Raw genomic sequence first — 21,890 nt, forward strand, 5'->3', positions numbered from 1 at the left:
AAACCTCAGCAATTACCCATTCGACATATTCATGCTGGCCATGCCGCATAATACAAGAAAATACCAAATCTGACACCCTCCTTGTGACCCTCCCAGGTTGAAAAACACTGATTTAGATGAAGGAAAAGGAGAGGCACTGAAGTAGCCCTATCCTACCCACCACAACTCACCACAATTGAAGAGAGATATTGAGAAGCTGGAATGTGTCCAGAGGGCAACTAAAATGATGAAGGGTCTGGAGAACAAGCCCTATGAGGAGCGGCCTAAAGAACTGGGCATGTTTAGCCTGAAGAAGAGAAGGCTGAGAGGAGATATGATAGCCATGTGAGAGGAGGTCACAGGGAGCAAGCTTGTTTTCTGCTTCCCTGGAGACTAGGAACAATGGCTTCAAACTACAAGAAAGGAGATTCCATCTGAACATGAGGAAGAACTTCCTGACTGTGAGAGCCGTTCAGCAGTGGAACTCTCTGTGCCGGAGTGTGGCTGGATGGCCATCTGTCGGGGGTGCTTTGAATGCAATATTCCTGCTTCTTGGCAGGGGGTTGGACTGGATGGCCCATGAGGTCTCTTCCAACTCTATGATTCACCAAATAATAACTCAAAAACCCAACATGGCCATACAGTCCGAAAAACCTACAGCAACCCAAGCCAATGTGTGACTGGGGCAAACCAATGTAGGCTGGATCCAAAGGAGCCTTTCCCCACTCGCTTTCCCTTCCCTTGAAAGCAGAGAATCCTGGCTGGGTGACGTCAAAAAGCCCCCCGGTGACGTCACGCCCACTGTGCTGCCTTGATTGCCTTGGCCGGCAGGCAGGCATTCAGAGCGGGGCTTAAGGGCGCGCCAGCAGCCAGCACCCGTGTTACCAGCTACACGCGGGGCGAAACCGGGCTATATCCGCCATGGGGAAGAATAAAGGTGAGCCCCTGGGCAGGGAAAAGCTGTGGAAAGCCTTGGGAGTTGGGTTGGCCAATGGCGAGAAAGGACTGTTTGCCCTCAGCCAGGATCCTCTACATCCAGAAGCTGTAAAACCTCCAAAGAAGCCAGTATAGTGTATGTGTTTATTCATATCAAGTTTGCAAATATGATCTGAGCCAAAGACCCACTAAAAGCCATGGCTGACATGGAGCTGTTACTGTGGACTCATCTTGTGGTGTTTCAAATAATAATAATAATAATAATAATAATAATAATAATAATAAATGATTATTAATAATTAACTAGCTGTGTCCTGCCACGCGTTGCTGTGGCCTATAGTAAAACTTATCAAAGTTGAGGTAGATATCTGGACTATTATGAAAGAGAGGTCCCTACCTATTCCTTCCCCCTTTTCCTCCCCCTTTCTCTCCTTCCTTCCTTCTCTACCTCTTTCCTTCTTTCACTACTTGGTTTCATCCTTCTCTCTTTCCTTCATTCCCTCCCCCTTTCTTCCTTTGCCTTTCTTCCCTCCCTGTTAGCTTCCTTCTTTCACTTTTTATTTCCTTTTATTTTACCACCATCATAACAATAACAATAATGCAATGCATTGCCTCTGGGACCTGACACCTCTCCCATTCCCCCTAAAAGGGTCTCATAGGAACAATAGCATAATAATAATAATAATAATAATAATAATAATAATAGAAATAACAACCTTTACCCGCCACGTGTTGCTGTGGCCAATCTTCCCTCTTTCTCTCCTTCTTTCCCTCCTTCCTTCCTTCCTTCCCTCCCATCTTTCCTTCTCCTCTTCTTTCTCTATCTCTTTCCTTCCTTCCCCCTTTTTCTTTCTTTTCTGCTGTCTCTCTTTTCTTTCCTTCCATCTTTCCTTTTCTTCTTCCTTCTTTCTCTAACTTTCCTTCCTTCCCCCTTTTTCTTTACTTCCCTTTCTCTTTCTTCCTTCTTTCCTTCCTTCCTGTCTTTCCTAGATTTTGACAGGGCGGGAAGGGGCGGGGTGGGGTTTGGAGGTGGCGTGAAGTAAAAGGAGGTAAGATTGGGGTGGGGGAGTGATGGAGCGTGGGGTTGCGTGTGTGTGTGCGGCGGTGGGGGGAGTGATGGAGTGTGGGGTTGTGTGTGTGTGTGCAGCGGCGGGGGGAGTGATGGGGCGTGGGGTTGCGTGTGTGTGTGCGGCGGCGGGGGGAGTGGGGTTGCGTGTGTGCGTGCGGCAGCGGGGGGAGTGATGGAGTGTGGGGTTGCGTGTGTGTGTGCGGCGGCGGGGAGAGTGGAGTTGTGCTTGTGTGTGCGGCGGCAGGGGGAGTGATGGAGTGTGGGGTTGTGTGTGTGTGTGCGGCAGGGGGTGTGTGTGTGCGGGAAGCGGCACAGCGGGGCTTGGAGTGGGCATGGTTTCCACAGAGGGAACGTTGGCCGGAAGGCCATGTGCGCGCGCCAGGGAACTTGCGGCTGGGTGCCAATGCGCATGCTCAGTTGTTTTGCCGTTTTGTGAGTGTGTTGTTGTGTTGTTTTTCATTTTGAGTAGATATGTTTGTACCTTGTGGGTTGTGTTATGAGCATGGGAATTTTGGTTAAGTTTCGTTGGGGGGTTTTTGAGTTTTGTTTCCTTGTTGGATGCCCCTAACAAATTTATATATATAGATAATGTATTATTATTATTAATATTATTAATAATAATAACAATAAACCTTTATTTATACCCCGCTAACATCTCCCAAAGGACTTGGTGGGGCTTACAAGAGGCCGAGGCCCAACACATCAATAAAACGACAGCGTAATAAATACAACAATAAATATACTCATAAAACAAGCAATAAACATTAAAACAATAGCAATAAGCATTAGAATCATAGAATCAAAGAGTTGGAAGAGACCTCATGGGCCATCCAGTCCAACCCCCTGCCAAGAAGCAGGAATATTGCATTCAAATCACCCCTGACAGATGGCCATCCAGCCTCTGTTTAAAAGCTTCCAAAGAAGGAGCCTCCACCACACTCCGGGGCGACTAAAATGATCAAGGGTCTGGAGAACAAGCCCTATGAGGAGCGGCTTAAGGAGCTGGGCATGTTTAGCCTGAAGAAGAGAAGGCTGAGAGGAGATATGATAGCCATGTATAAATATGTGAGAGGAAGCCACAGGGAGGAGGGAGCAAGCTTGTTTTCTGCTTCCTTGGAGACTAGGACGCGGAACAATGGCTTCAAACTACAAGAGAGGAGATTCCATCTGAACATGAGGAAGAACTTCCTGACTGTGAGAGCCGTTCAACAGTGGGACTCTCTGCCCCGGAGTGTGGTGGAGGCTCCTTCTTTGGAAGCTTTTAAACAGGGGCTGGATGGCCATCTGTCAGGGGTGATTTGAGTGCAATATTCCTGCTTCTTGGCAGGGGCTTGGACTGGATGGCCCATGAGGTCTTTGATTCTATGATTCTATGATTCTTCTCAAACTATAGCCCACCCCCCAACAATCTGAGGGACCGTGAACCGACCCTCTGCTAAAAAGTTTGAAGATCCCTGCTTTATTGTTTCCTTCTTTTGACCTTGGAAATTGAGGAATTTTACATGATACAGTGAAAACCAACCAGAGAAAAAAAATGGAGGTATGGGCTGGGACAGGTCAGTTGTTAAAAAATACATCCATTTGTTTTATAGGAGGCTGGAGAAAATTTTTCTGCTGTGCTGGCCCACCTGAAACTCAGTCTACAACATGGTAAGCTGGATTCTCCAACCATTTCCTGGTGAAATAATAATAATAATAATAATAATAATAATAATACTTTATTTATATCCCGTTCCATCTCCTCCAAGGGGATTCGGTGCGGCTTACATGAGGCCACGCCCATCAGTACAATACACAACAATATAACACAAGAACATAATAAAACAAAAAAACCCCATAAATGAAAAACAATATAATAGCAACACAACAATATAAAATCTGACATGAAGACACAAAAGATTTCGCTGGGCAAGTCCAAATTCAGGATAAAATTTTAAAACATTGGGAGATAGGGCAATGTCAAACATCGGGAGGGGAGTCTTCAAGCATCAGGGCTGAATCCAGGAGGACACCCAAGCTGCGGACCTGTGATTTCAGGGGAAGTGCAACCCCGTCAAGCACAGGTTTCCACCCAATATCCCGATCCTGCCTACGATTGACCAGGAGGACCTCTGTCTTGTCAGGATTGATCCTCAGCTTGTTCATCCCCATCCAGACCATCACAGCGGTAAGGCAAACATCCAGCACCCAAGGGGCTTCCTTGGAATTAGGTGGAAAGGAGTAGTAGAGTTGGGCGTCATCCGCATAGAGATGGCACCAAACTCCAAAACTCCGGATGACCTCTCCCAGTGGTTTCATGTAGATGTTAAAAAGCATGGGGGACAGAATGGAACCTTGCTGGACCCCACAGGTCAAAGACCAGGGGTCCAAGCAGGTGTCCCCCAGCTTCACCATCTGGGAACGACCCTAAAGGAAGGACCGGAGCCACGACAGAGTTGTGCCCCCGAGACCTATCCCGGAGAGCCGACTCAGAAGGATACCATGGTTGATGGTATCGAAAGCTGCTGAGATGTCCAAGAGAACCAGCAGGGTCACACATAAAGGGAACTGTATCCATCCTTTCAAAGAATGGTCAACAAACCGCAGCCTTCCATGTTTTGTTGGATCATAACTCACACCAGCCTTAATCATTAGAGAGGAAGGCTGAGAGATCCATTTGACCAATGTTAGAACATTATTATTTTTTTCATTTGTATACCGCCATTCTCAGCCCTAAGGCAACTCATAGCGGTTTACAACAAGCAAAAACAAGGCGAACAATCAAGGCAAAAATTCAATGCGGCATCAACAAGGTACTTAAAAACAGTTAACACAGAAACAAATTAAACAATTTAACAGTAATAAACATTCAGTGGCGTCTTATAGCTAGAATCATGATCCAAACTCGTCAGTCGTAGTTCCATTTCCTGAAATTCATTGCACTGCTTATTCAAACGCCTGTTCAAATAACCAGGTTTTCACTTTCCTCCGGAATACCATCAATGAGGGGGCTAATCTGATGTCCGTGGGAAGGGCGTTCCACAGCCGAGGGGCCACCACCGAGAAGGCCCTGTCTCTCGTCCCCGCCAGCCGCGTCTGTGTTGCAGGCGGGATCGAGAGCAGGGCCTCGCCGGAAGATCTCAAAGTCCTAGTGGGTTCGTAGGTGGAGATGCGATTGGATAGGTAACTTGGGCCAAAACCGTTTAGGGCTTTATAGGCCAAAGCCAGCACTTTGAATTGGGCCCGGTAGCAAATTGGTAGCCAATGGAGCTGGCGCAACAGAGGGGTTGTATGCTCCCTGTGTGCCACCCCTGGTAGTATCATGGCTGCCACACGCTGGACCAATTGAAGCTTCCGAGCCGTCTTCAATGGCAACCCCACGTAGAGAGCGTTGCAGTAGTCTAAACGGGATGTAACAAGAATAAAGGGGACAGAATCATTATTTCCAAATATGAAATTAATTCCTGATGTTAGAGACCAGGGAGACCATGCGTACACCACAGAGTTTTCAGCAAAATTTCAGCATGTTATTAAATAATAATAATAATAATAATAATAATAATAATAATAATACTTTATTTATACCCCGCCACCATTTCCCCAAGGGGACTCAGGGCAGCTTACATGAGGCCAAGCCCAGCAATACAACAATGCAAATATACATATAAAAATACAATGCAATATAAGGAAATAAAATAAAATTCAAATACAAAAAGTGTTCTGTATTTGGTGGCAGCGTGTATTAAACTTTAAGAAGAATAAAGGGGACAGAATCATCTACAGTTGAGTAACACATAGAGCGATATTCCTCACAGCTATTAGGCTACCCTGTCACAGTAATCCTTACAATTCAGAGAAAAACTATTGTGAAAATATTTCAAAATGTAAAAGCCAAACAGTTTACTTCACAGGCAAATAATCCTTAAATTAGTTCTGTAACTAGGTTCTTGTGGGTTTTTTCGGGCTATAGGGCCATGTTCTAGAGGCATTTCTCCTGACGTTTCGCCTGCATCTATGGCAAGCATCCTCAGAGGTAGTGAAGATATCAAGCATCCTCAGAGGATATCATATCACCTCACTACCTCTGAGGATGCTTGCCATAGATGCAGGCGAAAAGTCAGGAGAAATGCCTCTAGAACATGGCCCTATAGGCCGAAAAAACCTACAAGAACCTAGTGATTCCAGCCATGAAAGCCTTCAACAATACAGTTCTGTAACTTTTCCCCTGAGCTCATTTTCATTCTTCCTAGCATGCCATATATGCTTGAAATCTTGTCTATAAATTAAAGTCCTCTTGACTACCAGACAAGTTCTGATAATGTCTGTCTTCTTGTTATAGCCTTGTTACCAGCGAGTCTGACTCCTTCAAGCCTTTCTCAGAGACAGAGACCTCGGAGACAGAGCCTGAAGCAGAAGAGGACCAGGTAAACCATTGCCTGAAGGGGGAAGCCTTGAGCTGACATATGGGTGAAGGAGGCTGGTCAATGATCTTCCTCAGCCAGTGTTAAATAGCCAGAGATGCTGCTTAGAATCATAGAATCAAAGAGTTGGAAGAGACCTCATGGGCCATCCAATCCAACCCCCTGCCAAGAAGCAGGAATATTGCATTCAAATCACCCCTGACAGATGGCCATCCAGCTTCTGTTTAAAAGCTTCCAAAGAAGGAGCCTCCATCACACTCCGGGGCAGAGAGTTCCACTGCTGAACAGCTCTCACAGTCAGGAAGTTCTTCCTCATGTTCTGATGGAATCTCCTTTCTTGTAGTTTGAAGCCATTGTTTCACATCCTAGTCTCCAGGGAAGCAGAAAAAAAGCTTGCGCCCTCCTCCCTGTGGCTTCCTCTCACATATTTATACATGGCTATCATATCTCCTCTCAGCCTTCTCTTCTTCAGGCTAAACATGCCCAGCTCCTTAAGCTGCTCCTCATAGGGCTTGTTCTCCAGACCCTTGATCATTTTAATCACCCTCCTCTGGACACATTCCAGCTTCTCAATATCTCCCTTCAATTGTGGTGCCCAGAATTGGACACAATATTCCAGGTGTGGTCTAACCAAAGCAGAATAGAGGGGTAGCATTATAGAATCATAGAATCATAGAATCATAGAATCAAAGAGTTGGAAGAGACCTCATGGGCCATCCAGTCCAACCCCCTGCCAAGAAGCAGGAATATTGCATTCAAATCACCCCCGACAGATGGCCATCCAGCCTCTGCTTAAAAGCTTCCAAAGAAGGAGCCTCCACCACACTCCGGGGCAGAGAGTTTCACTGCTGAACAGCTCTCACAGTCAGGAAGTTCTTCCTCATGTTCAGATGGAATCTCCTTTCTTGTAGTTTGAAGCCACTGTTCCGCGTCCTAGTCTCCAGGGAAGCAGAAAACAAGCTTGCTCCCTCCTCCCTGTGGCTTCCTCTCACATATTTATACATGGCTATCATATCTCCTCTCAGCCTTCTCTTCTTCAGGCTAAACATGCCCAGCTCCTTAAGCTGCTCCTCATAGGGCTTGTTCTCCAGACCCTTGATCATTTTAATCACCCTCCTCTGGACACATTCCAGCTTCTCAATATCTCCCTTCAATTGTAGTGCTCAGAATTGGACACAATATTCCAGATGTGGTCTAACCAAAGCGGAATAGAGGGGTAGCATTACTTCCTTAGATCTAGACACTGTGCTATTGATGCAGGCCAAAATCTCATTGGCTTTTTCTGCCGCCACATCACATTGTTGGCTCATGTTTAACTTGTTGTCTATGAGGACTCCAAGATCTTTTCACACGTACTGCTCTCGAGCCAGGCATTGTCCCCCATTCTGTATCTTTGCATTTCGTTTTTCCTGCCAAAGTGGAGTATGTTGCATTTGTCCCTGTTGAACTTCATTTTGTTAGTTTTGGCCCATCTCTCTAATCTGTCAAGATTGTTTTGAATCCTTCTCCTGTTCTCTGGAGTATTGGCTATCACTCCCAATTTGGTGTCGTCTGAAAATTTGATGATCCTGCCTTCTAACCCTTCGTCTAAGTCATTAATAAAGATGTTGAACAGGACTGGGCCCAGGATGGAACCCTGTGGCACTCCACTTCTCACTTCTTTCCAGGATGAAGAGGAAGCATTCTTGTGATGGTTCACTTACTTCAATTTCAGGGGTGTAGCTATGGGGGTGGACGACAAATTTTGTCTTGTTTTGAAATGGTGCAGAACCTGCTAGAATGGCGAGAAAGATCAAGACAAAAGAAATGGGTGTGTAGAGGATGGGCGGAAATACTCCAGCCTGGAAGATGACAGTTCTAGTTCTCTCTTAAACCTATTGTCCCTTCCAAGTCTTTAATCCCACTTCAATCCCTCCCTCATCCTGTGTGAATGAATAATTCTGTAGCCTAATGGTTTTGAAATTGAATTCCCATAAATGTAGGGTTCCTCAGAAACCCACCAGGAGCCACACAGTTAGAAGATCTTTTTGTCATCTATATAAATAAAAATGCAATGTTCGTTTGTGGGATTAACATAATTCAAAAACCACTGGAATAATTGACACCAAATTTGGACACAATACACCTATCAGGCCAACAAGTGACCATCACTCATAAAAACATTAAAAAATATCACGTAAGGGACTTAAAAGGCCAAAAAAGTAAAAAGACACTACAGCGCATGCGCAAAAACGACTCCCCCGGCAAGCAAAACACACAATAGCATATCCACACTTTCCTCATGACTACAGCTCCCAGAATCCTCTAAACCAGACCCTTTAGGAGAGGAGGATGATCCAAATGCACTGCTTTCAAGCTGCAAGCTTTCTTCTTCTTGGATTTCTTTGAAACCATCCCATTTCCTGCATATTTCCAATTTCCTCTTCCTGGACTGCAACTCCCAGAAACTCTCTAGATAGATAAGATAGATTAGAAAGAGCAGTGTTTCTCAACCTGGGGGTCGGGACCCCTGGGGGGGTCACGAGGGAGTGTCAGAGGAGTCACCAAAGACCATCAGAAAACACAGTAGTGTATTTTCTGTTGGTATGGGGTTTTTTGTGGGAAGTTTGGCCCAATGCTATTGTTGGTGGGGTTCAAAATGCTCTTTGATTGTAGGTGAACTATAAATCCCAGAAACTACAGCTCCCAAATGTCAAGGTCTATCTTCCCCAAAACTCCACCAGTGTTCACAATTGGGTATACTGAGTATGCGTGCCAAATTTGGTCCAGATCGATCATTGTTTGAGTCCACAGTGCTCTCTGGATGTAGGTGAACTACAACTGCCAAACTCAAGTTCAATGCCCACCAGACCCTTCCAGTATTTTCTGTTGGCCATGGGAGTTCTGTTTGCCAAGTTTGGTTTAATTCCATCATTGGCGAAATTCAGAATGCTCTTTGATTGTAGATGAACTATTTTTATTTATTTATTATTTATTAATTTCGCGCATTTCTACCCCGCCCTTCTCAACCCCCGAGGGGGGACTTAGGGCGGCTTACAAAAGGCACAATTCGATGCCAACATAAACATAACAATGGATAAAACATGTAAATAGCAATTGTAACAATTAAGACAGTCAGTCCATACATTAAAATCAATAAAAACAATCTAATGCTCAGCGTTCGCCATCTCATAGTCCGTAAATTCATTCCACATTGTCAAGTACTCTCGATTCTGGTCATCATTGTCCTTATCTAACTGCCAGATTGCCCGAAAGCCTGGTCCCATAACCATGTTTTTAATTTCTTTCTGAAAGAAAGGAGGGATGTTGATGACCTAATTTCCCCGGGGAGTGAATTCCACAGGTGAGGGGCCACCACCGAGAAGGCCCTGCTCCTCGTCCCCACCAATCTCACTTGTGATAGAGGTGGGATCGAGAGCAGGGCCTCTTCAGAAGATCTCAAACTCCGAGGTTGACATAGAGGGAGATGCGTTCGGACAGGTACGCTGGGCCTGAGCCGTATAGGGTTTTGTAGGTCAAAACCAGCACTTTGAATTGTGCTCGGAACTGGATCGGCAGCCAGTGGAGCTGACATAACAGAGGGGTGGTATGCTCCCTGTATGACGCTCCGGTGACTAATCTGGCTGCCTCCCACTGGACTAATTGAAGTTTCCGAACAGTCTTCAAAGGCAACCCCACGTAGAGTACGTGGCAGTAATCTACTCAGGATGTAACAAGAGCGTAACTATGAATCCCAGCAACTACAACTCCCAAATGACAAAATCAATCCCCACCCAGCCCCACAAAATTCTGCATGTTGTATATTTACAATATACCATTATATTGTAATATCAGTTACTATACCATTATATTGTAATATTACGAGTAATATTACATGTAATATAAAATATATAATAATATCATATTATCATTATTAGTATTATATTGTATTACATTATAATATTAATATTTTATGTGTATACAATATATTAAATTACATATTACATTATATTATGTTACTAGACGTCCCCTACCACGCGTTGCTGTGGCCCAGTCTGGTGATCTGGAAAATAAAGTAATGGTTTCTAATATATGTAATTCCTTTATGCTTGTGGGTAAGCAGCATTCCTTGTTGTTTCTATGACAGTGTTGATGTGGAGATTGTCTGGTTTGCCTACTCTGGAACATGTGACATATAATTGTCCTTCTTTAGGGGTCCCTTTCAAATCGATGATACTATATCTCTCTGTGTGTGTGAATTTATTTATTATTTATTTGATGCACTTATTAACCGCCATTCTCAGCCCTTACGGGCGACTCATGGCGGTGTACAGTACACATAAAAAGACAGTTACAAAGGCCAGTATCAACAACATATAACTATACGACAAATACAAACTACATAAAAATCCGCTTCGTCTCTTAGTAGAATCATAGCCAGTCTCATCTTCCTTATACCATTCCAGTTCTCATTACCGTAATGTTGTTGCTTAGCACTTAATTAAATGCCCTCTCGAACAGCCAGGTCTTAAGGCTTTTTCGAAAGGACATGAGGGAGGGCGCCTGTCTGATGTGTGCCGGGAGAGTGTTCCACAGCCGGGGGGCCACCACCGAGAAGGCCCTCTCCCTCGTCCCCGCCAGCCGTGCCTGTGATGCAGGCGGGATCGAGAGAAGGGCCTCCCCAGACGATCTCAAGGTCCTCGTGGGCTCGTAGGCCAAGATGCGGTCAGAAAGGTACTTTTGGGCCGGAACCGTTTAGGGCTTTCATATATATATCTATCTATATCTATGGCTGGATGGCTCTTTGTCAGGAGGGCTTTGATTACGTTTTCTTGCCCTGGTGAAGGAAGTTGGACTGGATGACGTTAAGTATGGTGGTTTTGTGTGGGAAGTTTGCCCCAATTCTGTCGCTGGTGGGGTTCAGCATGCTCTTTGATTGTAGGTGAACTATAAATCCCAGAAACTACAACTCCCAAATGTCAGGGTCTATTTCCCCCAAACTCCACCAGTATTCACATTTGGGCAAATTGAGGATTTGTGCAAAGTTTGGTCCAGATCCATCATTGTTTGAGTCCAAAGTGCTCTCTGGATGTAGGTGAACTACAACTCCCAAACACAAGGTCAATGCCCACCAAACCCTTGTAGTATTTTCTGTTGGTCATGGGAATCTTGTGCCCGAAGATTGGTTCAATTCCATCATTGGTGGAGTTCAGAATGCTTTTTTATTGTTAAGTTAACTATAAATCCCAGCAACTACCACTGGGCATGTTTAGCCTGAAGAAGAGAAGGCTGAGAGGAGACATGATAGCCATGTATAAATATGTGAAAGGAAGCCACAGGGAGGAGGGAGCAAGCTTGTTTTCTGCTTCCTTGGAGACTAGGACGCAGAACAATGGCTTCAAACTACAAGAGAGGAGATTCCATCTGAACATTAGGAAGAACTTCCTGACTGTGAGAGCCGTTCAGCAGTGGAACTCTCTGCCCCGGAGTGTGGTGGAGGCTCCTTCTTTGGAAGCTTTTAAACAGAGGCTGGATGGCCACCTGTCAGGGGTGATTTGAATGCAATATTCCTGCTTCTTGGCAGGGGGTTGGACTGGATGGCCCATGAGGTCTCTTCCAACTCTTTGATTCTATGATTCTAAATGACAAAATCAATTTTTTGAGTGAAGGGCATACATTGGGTTGTTAGGTGTCTTGTGTCCAAATTTGGTGTCAATTCATCCAATGGTTTTTGAGTTCTGTCAATCCCACAAACGAACATTACATTTTTATTTATATAGATTAGCATAGCACAGGAGACAAGGTGGAACTGTCCCCTGCCCCCCCCCCTTCACTCTGGCCCAGAGCAGCAGTTGGTGCTGGGGGGAGAGGTCCCCAACCAGGCATGTAGCTGGGGGGGGGGGGGGCTTGAGGGGCTTCAGCCCCACCCCACCCCCCCGAAATTCTCATGGTGGTTCGCGAAAAGGCCTTACTGGTGCATTATTTAAACTGTTATGTTTATTCAAGGAGCCCCCGGTGGCGCTAAAGCACTGGGTTAACCCGGTGGGTTAAAGCACTGAGCTGCTGAGCTTGTTGATCGAAAGGTCGCAGGTTCGATTCCAGGGAGCGGCGTGAGCTTCTGCTGTCAGCCCTAGCTTCTGCCAACCTAGCAGTTCGAAAACATGCAAATGTGAGTAGATCAATAGGTACCGCTCCGGCGGGAAGGTAACGGCGCTCCATGCAGTCATGCCGGCCACATGACCTTGGAGGTGTCTACGGACAACGCTGGCTCTTCGGCTTAGAAATGGAGATGAGCACCACACCCCAGAGTCAGACATGACCTTATGTTTATTCACATCATGATCTGATCACCATACTCAATATATCCTATATGCATGGGGGTATTGGGGTAATGATACAAAAGGTTTGCTAGGCTAGACCCTCTTTCACTCAGACTCAGCCCCCCCCCCGAAACTCAGCCCCGCCCGAAACCCCCCCTGAAAAAAACTTAGACCCCCCCGAAACGAAATCCTGGCTACGGCCTGTCCCCAACAGATATCATATGCAAAACAAATCTAAAATAATATTTATCTATCATTTTATTATTCTCCCTCTCACCCATCTGTAAGTTTCAAGTAGTGCAAAGTAAGGTAACTCTAACTTTGAAAATAAAAATAAAATGGAAGTGGTCGTATTTTCTTCCCACACAGAGAGAAGTCAAGTCGTATGCTGATGCTGAGGTGCAGAAAGAAACCTATAAGTCACACGATGTTGTTAAGGTGCAGAAAGAAAACGGCAAGCCATATGCCGAAGTTAAGGTGCAGAAAGAAAATGGCAAGCCATATGGTGACGTCAAGGTACAGAAAAAAACTGACAAGCCACGTGCTGAAAAGGTGCAGAAAAAAACTGACAAACCACGTGCTGAAGCTAAGGTGCAGAAAGAAAACAAGAAGACACATTCTGAAGTTGAGACGCAGAGAGAAATCAAGAAGACACATTCTGAAGTTGAGACGCAGAGAGAAATCAAGAAGACACATTCTGAAGTTGAGATGCAGAGAGAAAAGACACGTTCTGAAGTTGAGGTGCAAACTTCTAAAGTGGATCTCCCAGAGAGAAATCAATGGCGGTGGTCACGGTTACATAGAGAAATTGAGTTGCAAACCTCTGAAGATGCATTACCAACTGCTGAGATGAAATTGCCCTCCCAAGCTGATATTCATGTTCAAACCTCTTTTTCCAGCCTACCCAAAGAAGTAGAGGTCCAGGCACAAACATCCTTTCTTTCCTTGAGGGGCCCAACGCCATCTGAAAGAGATGCCCGCTTAAAATCCTTAAAATTGATTGAATTACCAAGAGTACCGGACACTGAGGCCCAAGTGCAAGCATCCTTTCCTTCATTACCTGGAGAAAGGGAGATTCTGGTGCAGACTTCGCTGCCTTTGTTATCTGGAGAAAGGGAGGCACAGGTGCAAACTTCGCTGTTTTCCTTACCTGAAGAAAGGGAAGCCCAGGTGCAAACATCACTGTTTTCCTTACCTGGAGAAAGGGAGGCCCGCGTGCAGACTTCATTGCTTACTTTACCTGGAGAAAGGGTAGCTCAGGTGCAAACTTCACTACCTTCATTGCGGGGTGAAAGAGCAGCCCAGCTGCAAACCTCCCTATTTTCACTACCTGAAGAAAAGTTGGCTGAAGTACAGACATCGCTGCCTTCATTATCTGGAGATAGGGAAGCGCAGGTGCAGACATCCCTATCTTCATTACCAGTGGAAAGGGCAATCCAAGTGCAGACATCCCTGCCTTTGTTACTTCGAGAAAAGGAGGCTTGGGTGCAAACCTCACTGCTTTCCTTGCCCGATGAAAAAGATGCCCAGGCTCAGACCTCATTTAGTGTATTACCTGAATGGAAATCTCTACTATCTTTGGGAAGTCCTCACTTATCACAACATTCCTATCTTCAGTTATTAGAGAAGATTGCCTCTTTGCCAATGTTTGTTGAATCCCAGATACAAACCTCAAATGTTGACCTACCAGGTCGTTTAGAAACAGATTCGCAAGTGCAGACTTCATTTTCCGACTTTATGTCAGAAAAAGAAGATACATCTTCTATTGCAGCAGAGCTCCCAAGTAAGCTGTCCCCTCAGTCATCTTTAAGCATATTATATCCTTCATATGTTGATACTGGGATACAGACTTTGCCTGTGGAGATACCACCTGGAAATAATTGGCGTGCTGCACGTCTGCAAGCTGAGGCCCAGGTACAGACTTCAGTTACTTCAGTAGAACGGAAACCTGTCTTTCATGCAGAACTGCCAAAACTTGAGTCAGAAACAGGAGAAGCAGACACAAGACGACTGGGAACTCATTTTTCCCTAGGAGAGAAGTCTTTCCCACCTGAACTGATTGAAGCAGCAATACAAACATCTGACAGTTTGCTTCGGGAATGGGATAAGTGGCGCTTGCTACGACCATCACAGTTGAGTGCTGAGATCCAAACATCAGCTATTGAACTGCTAAGGAATCTTTCTTTGCTATCCCACATTGAGTCCCTGGAACCAGGTTCCTGTACTGAATTGCTAAAGAAAGCTTCTTCTCTCTCAGTAGCCGAACCTCTACTGCAGCCACCGAGTCATGAATTAATGAGGAAGGTTTCTTCTTGGTCAGAGTGTGGGACCAAAGACCAGGCCTCGAATGATGAGCTGCTAAAAAAGCGTCCATCTTCAGCACAAGTGATGACAGCCTTGGCTCATGAACCTGAAGGAGTACTTTCTTCCTCATCATCAAAAAGAAAAATTCCAGTACAAACATCTGACCTGGAACTAATGAAGAGGCTTTCCTCTGTGTCACATATGGAATCTCAGGAGAAGATTTCAGACACTGACATCCGAAAGTATTCAAAATTGTCATTGACTGAAGCTGGGGATGAAAACCAAGGGGCTCTGGAAGAAAGAAAAGAGTATGTTATTACACCACAGGTACTGGGAGATCAGATACGCAAATGGTATCATGAACTTCCAGAAGTTCAAACATCAGCCCCTCAGGTCTCAATCCAAAGGGAGCCTTTTTGGCCTTCAACAGTGGACAGTAGGGTACACCCTTCATATGCTGAAGTACCAGTTGGAAATAGACTTCACTTGCCCATGGGAGAAGGAGAATCTCGCTCTCAATTGCCAAGTGATAGGCAGACACAAACCTCCTTGCTTGAAATATGGCAAGCAAGAAGTTTGGCAGATGCTCAGATGCAGACTGGCAACACTGATGTCATTGAAACTGATACATCTGAAATAGCAGAGTCCCCTCCTCCGTTGGTTATAGATAACGAGGCACAGACTTCATTGTTTGATGTTTGGAAGGCAAAAGAACAAGCCAATGTTCAGGTCCAGACATCTATAAATAAATTGCCACAACAAGAAATTAAATCACCAGTAGAACAAATGAACAATTTGGTGCAGACCTCCTTTTTTGACATATGGAAGGGAAAAGAACTAGGAAGCATGGAGCTAAATACATCTGGAACCCACTTTCTGGAACCCAAAATGGAATTTTCTCTCCCATTTCAAACCAACTTGGAATTACAGACATTTTTGACAGATGTCTGGAGGAAAAAGGAACTAATGGATTCAGCTGCACAAACTTCCTTCCAGTTTCTGGAGCCCAAAATGAAGTCTTCCCCCACATTACAGCCTAACTTGGAACTACAAACATCATTGAGAGATGTATGGAGGAAAAAGGAAATTATGGATGCTCAAGCACAGACTTCTTCTCATTTTGTGGAGCCAAAAATTGCATCATCTTCTCCTTTACAAGCTGGGTTGGAGTTGCAGACGTCATTGATAGATGTGTGGAGGAAAAAACAAATAATGGATGCTCAAGCACAGACTTCTTCCCATTTTCAGGAGCCAAAAATAGTATTATCATCCCCATTACAAACTGGGTTGGAATTGCAGACGTCATTGATAGATGCATGGAGGAAAAAAGAAATAACAGATGCTCAAGCACAGACTTCTCTCCAGTTTTTGGACCCAAAAATGTTATTATATTCTCCATTACAAGGTGGGTTGGAATTGCAGACATCATTGATAGATGTGTGGAGGAAAAAGGAAATAATGGATGCTCAAGCACAAACTTCTTCCCATTTTCAGGAGCCAAACAAGACACCATCTTCTCCCTTACAAGTTGGGTTGGATTTGCAGACATCATTGATAGATGTGTGGAGGAAAAAGGAAATAATGGATGCTCAAGCACAGACTTCTTCCCATTTTCAGGAACCAAAAATGGCATTATCATCCCCATTACAAGCTGGGTTAGAATTGCAGACATCATTGATAGATGTGTGGAGGAAAAAGGAAAAAATGGATGCACAAGCACAGACTTCTTCCCATTTTCTGGAAACAAAAAAGGCATCATCTCCCATACAAGCTGGGTTGGAATTGCAGACATCATTGATAGATGTGTGGAGAAAAAAAGAAATAACAGATGCTCAAGCACAGACTTCGTCCCATTTTCAGGAGCCAAAAAAGACACCATCTTCTCCCTTACAAGCTGGGTTGGAATTGCAGACATCATTAATAGATGTGTGGAAGAAAAAGGAAATAATGGATGCTCAAGCACAGACTTCTTTCCATTTTCAGGAGGCAAACAAGACACCATCTTCTCCCTTACAAGCTGGTTTGGATTTGCAGACATCATTGATAGATGTGTGGAAGAAAAAGGAAATAATGGATGCTCAAGCACAGACTTCTTCCCATTTTCAGGAGCCAAACAAGACACCATCTTCTCCCTTACAAGCTGGGTTGGATTTGCAGACGTCATTGATAGATGTGTGGAGGAAAAAGGAAATAATGGATGCTCAAGCACAGACTTCTTCCCATTTTCAGGAACCAAAAATGGCATCATCTTCTCCATTACAAGCTGAGTTGGAATTGCAGACATCATTGTTAGATGTGTGGAGGAAAAAAGAAAGAACAGATGCGCAAGCACAGACTTCATCTTCCGCATTCCAAGCTGAGCTGGATTTGCAGTCGTCATTGCTAGAGGTATGGAAGAAAAAGGAAATAATGGATTCTCAAGCACAGACTTCCTTCCAGTTTCCTAAACCAAGAATGGAGTCTTCTTCTCCATTACAAACCAACATGGAAATGCAGACATCTTTCACAGATGTAAGGAAGACAAAACAAAAAACAGATTCTCAAGCACAGACTTCTACACACTTTCTGGATCGTAAAATGGAGTCTTCTCCTCGGCTGCAAACCAACATGGAAATGCAGACATCTTTTAAAGATGTAAGGAAGAAGAAAGAAAAAACAGATATACAAGCACAGACTTCATCTTATTATCTGGAACCTAAAACGGAGTCTTCTCCTCCATTAGAAACTGACATGGAAATACAAACATCTTTCACAGATGTAAGGAAGAAGAAAGAAAAAATGGATTCTCAAGCACAGACTTCCTCCTACTCTCTGGAGTCTGAAATTGAGTCTTCCCCTCCATTGCAAGCCAACTTAGAAATGCAGACATCTTTCACAGATGTAAAGAAAAAGAAACAAATAAGAGATTCCCAAGCACAGACTTCTGTTCACTTTCTGGAACGTAAAATGGAGTCTTCTCCTCGCTTACAAGCTGACTTGGGATTGCAGACATCTTTTGCAGATGCAAAGAAGAAGAAAGAAACAAGAGATTATGAAGCACAGACTGATGTGAACATTCTGGATCATAAAATGGAGTCTTCTCCTCGATTACAAGCTGACTTGCAATTGCAGACATCTTTTGAAGATGCAAAGAAGAGGAAAGAAACAGAAGATTCTCAAGCACAGACTTCTGCCCACTTGCTGGATCATAAAATGAAATCTTCTCCTTGCTTACAAGCTGACTTGGAAATGCAGACATCATTGGCAGATGCAAGGAAGAAGAAAGAAACAACGGATTCTCAAGCACAGACTTCCACACACTTTCAGGATGGTAAAATGGAGTCTTCTCCTCGAATGCAAGCTGACTTGGAATTGCAGACATCTTTTGTAGAATCAAAGAAGAAAGGAGCAGCAGATTCTCAAGCACAGACTTCTGCCCACTTTCTGGATCGTAAAATGGAGTCTTCTCCTCGCTTACAAGCTGACTTGGAATTGCAGACATCTTTGGCAGATGCAAGGAAGGAGACAGATACATCAGATTCTCAAGCACAGACTTCCACGCACCTTCTGGACCTTAAAATGGTGTCTTCTCCTAGATTGCAAGCTGACTTAGAAGTGCAGACATCTTTGATAGATGCAGTGAATGAGACAGATACATCGGATTCTCAAGCACAGACTTCTGCACACTTTCTGGATCGTAAAATGGTTTCTTCTCCTCGATTACAAGCTGACGTGGAATTGCAGACATCTTTGGCAGATGCAAGGAAAAAAACTGATACATCAGATTCTCAAGCACAGACTTCCGCACAATTTCTGGATCGTAAAATGGTGCCTTCTCCTCGATTACAAGCTGACTTGGAATTGCAGACATCTTTCGCAGATGCACTGAATAAGACAGAAACATCAGATTCTCAAGCACAGACTTCTGCGCACTTTCTGGATCGTACAATGGTGCCTTCTCCTCGATTACAAGCAGACTTGGAGTTGCAGACATCTTTGGTAGATGCAATGAATAAGACAGATACATCGGATTCTCAAGCACAGACTTCTGCGCACTTTCTGGTGTCTTCTCCTCGATTACAAGCTGACTTGGAATTGCAGACATCTTTCACGGATGTAAAGGAGAAGAAACAAACAAGGGATTCTCAATCACAGACATCCTTTCACTCTTTGGGGTCTAACACGGAGTATTCTGCTCCATTACAAACCAACATGGGAATACAGACATCGTTCACAGATGTGAAAGAAAAAACAAATAATCAAGCACAAACTCCTTTCTACTATGTCGAGCCTAAAACTGAGTTTTCTCCCCAATTACATGCAGACTTGGAAATGCAGTCATCTCTGACAGATGTATGGAGGAAAAAAGAAATAATGGGTTCTCAAACACAGTCTTCCTTGCTTGAGTTATTAGAATCAAAAAAAGAGCCTCCCTTTATGTCACAAATGGATGCTCAGGCGCGGATCCCTGAAACTGAAATTCCTACTGAAAATTCATGGAGACCATCACACCTGCAAGCTGATATTCAGCAGCAGACTTTATTGGATTTAAACGCGGAGGCAAAGTTAGAATCTTCTCCTGTCTTTCAATTGCATACACAGGCACAAACCTCCCTTCTTGATATGTGGAAAGCAAAAGAACTTTATACTGCTCAGGTGCAAACTCCTTGGATAGATTCGCCAGAATCCACAGTGCCTCCTCTTCCACCATCATATGAAAGCCTGGAGTATTTTCCCATGTCTCCTGAATTCCCAGTTGATTCCCGTGTACAAACTTCTCTTGACACGTGGGAGCCCAAAGAACGAGCTGATGCTGAAATGCAAACATCCTTTCCCGATTTGACAGAGGATGAAAGCATAGTGCAACTACCTATACTTGGTTCAGCCAGTGCAACAACGGAGGTTCTTCTTCATGATCAAAGTTGCACTGAGCAGCAAACCTTGACTCTTATGCCAGAGCTAATGGCTGCCCAAGAAAAAAGCTCTACAATTGAATTTCCAAAGTCTCCTTCACAATCACAATCCATAGTCCAGACTCAGCTTGATACACAGGCATCCCAAGAACTATCTGATACCCAAATACAATCTTCCCAGTCCAGTTTGCCAAGTTCCGTATTTACATCTTTCTCCTCAGGCATGGTTGTGTCTTCTGCCCCTTCAGGCATGGTCATGTCACCTGCCCCTTCAGGTATGCCTGTGTTTCCCATCCCTTCACATACGACCATATCTCCCATCCCATCATATGCAGCTGTATCTCCTGTACCATCATGCAAAGTTGCATCTCCCATCCCATCATATGCAGCTGTATCTCCTGTACCATCGTGCAAAGTTGCATCTCCCATCCCTTCTCCAATCCCTTCAATTCCAGCTGCATCTCCTGTTCCACCAGACACAACTTTCTCTCCAGTCTCATCACGCACTGCCAGTCCAGTGCGACCACCCACACCTGCGTCTCCATCCTTAAAAGTGGAACCTGTCCTCATGGAGTATAATGCTCCAATAGAAAAATCATTGCTTGAACTGTGGACCACAAGAGAGGAAACAGAGGTACAAATGCAATCTGCAAAGCATGGGTCTTCTTTTGAAGAAGATTTCAGATTATTAAAGAACCTAGAAGAGACTAGCATGCACATTGCAGATGTTAGGATACCTGAAGAAAAGAAGCAGGATAAAGTTTCAAAAGTGAAGTCAAAGACTCCTGCATTTACTGAAGCACAGGTTCAAACCTCTTATGTTGAGATACCCCGAGGAAAGAAATGGCGTTCATCTCGTTTATGTACAGAGGCCCAGGTGCAAACATCATTACATAACATTAAAGACAAGACCCCAGCCTTGCTTGATCTTCCAGCAACCAAAAGGTAAGGAAGTGGAAACTGTTTAGCTGTGAAAGTATGGTATTGAAAATGTTCCATTTCATTGTGCACCACAAATGAGTGGAAGCTTGGCTAGAAACATCTGGTGCTAGATGACACTATTTAAAATTATCGGTGGGAATCTAAATTTGTGGTGATGCTCTGTTTAAAATGTTTTCTGCAGTGGCATCACAGGGAGAAGACTTTAAGTAGCCTTTCCCCTGAAAATCTAGGGGTGCATCCAGAGGCGGCCCTAGGTAATTTTTAATGGTAAGCAAACAGTATTTTGGCACCCCCTCCCCCTAACCAATCATTGATATATATTTTCTGTTCATTGTGGGAGTTCTGTGTGCCATATTTGGTTCATTGGTGGAGTTCAGAATGCTCTTTGATTGTAGGTGAACTATACATCCCAGTAACTACAACTCGCATGTGTCAAGGTCTATTTCCCCCCAAGAGCGCCTCAAGAGTGCCCTTGGGCAAAATCAACTACACTGCAAATGCTTACTTTGCGTAATGGGTTGCTGAGGCTCGTCCCCCCCCCCCCCCCCCGCCGGACTGCTAGGGCTGTTGTGAGCCGAGGGGGCACTCCTCAAGTGGTGGTCGAGGGGCATTTACAGAGGCGCCGAGGCGCCCCTGGCAAAAAAAAAGTGTACTGCGACCTCTTACTTTGCATAATGGACGAGATCTGGGTGCATCTTCACTGGCCAGAAATGGAGATCCTGATCTGGAGTCAGGACTCCAGATCAGTGTTATCATAGCCAGTTGCTGAGACAATTTGGGGGCTGGATGGCATCTGTATTGCATGCCCCCAAGCTGGCCTGGCATTTGGATGGACACTACATGGTTTAGCATATTACTAAAAGTTACACCAAAAGTTAACAACTCTACTGAAACAACCTGTGAGGCATTATCTCCTATTTGTTCCTCTTTATAGTTTTTTTTTATCATTAGATAGTTCATGGTTACCCTTACAATGTTATGGATAAGATGTGATTTGATTTCTCCTTGGCTACGGCCAAATACTATTTACTTAACTACACAGATTCTTGTACGTTTATTAAATTATTTT

General features: G+C 44.4%; 1 protein-coding gene across 1 annotated transcript; it reads left to right on the forward strand.

Moving 5' to 3' along the window:
• Positions 1–900: 900 nt before the first annotated feature.
• LOC137097442 (enolase-phosphatase E1-like) lies at positions 901–19,809 on the forward strand. Its single transcript, XM_067470560.1, has 6 exons — positions 901–986; positions 6,303–6,387; positions 13,053–13,424; positions 15,201–15,314; positions 17,217–19,082; positions 19,723–19,809. The coding sequence occupies exons 1-6, from the start codon at positions 901–903 to the stop codon at positions 19,807–19,809; spliced, it is 2,610 nt and encodes an 869-aa protein (XP_067326661.1).
• The last annotated feature ends 2,081 nt before the right edge of the window (positions 19,810–21,890 follow it).

The sequence above is a fragment of the Anolis sagrei genome, chromosome 6, assembly GCF_037176765.1.
Source record: "Anolis sagrei isolate rAnoSag1 chromosome 6, rAnoSag1.mat, whole genome shotgun sequence".
Taxonomy (NCBI): domain Eukaryota; kingdom Metazoa; phylum Chordata; class Lepidosauria; order Squamata; family Dactyloidae; genus Anolis; species Anolis sagrei.

Excerpts from the sequence above, each read along its gene's own strand:
- LOC137097442 (XM_067470560.1), top strand. The coding sequence starts at position 901 with ATGGGGAAGAATAAAGGTGAGCCCCTGGGCAGGGAAAAGCTGTGGAAA. Across the intron at positions 987-6,302 it reads GCCAATGGCGAGAAAGGACT|CCTTGTTACCAGCGAGTCTG; the intron begins GTTTGCCCTCAG and ends TTCTTGTTATAG. Across the intron at positions 19,083-19,722 it reads TGCAGACATCTTTCACGGAT|TTGATTCCCGTGTACAAACT; the intron begins GTAAAGGAGAAG and ends CTGAATTCCCAG.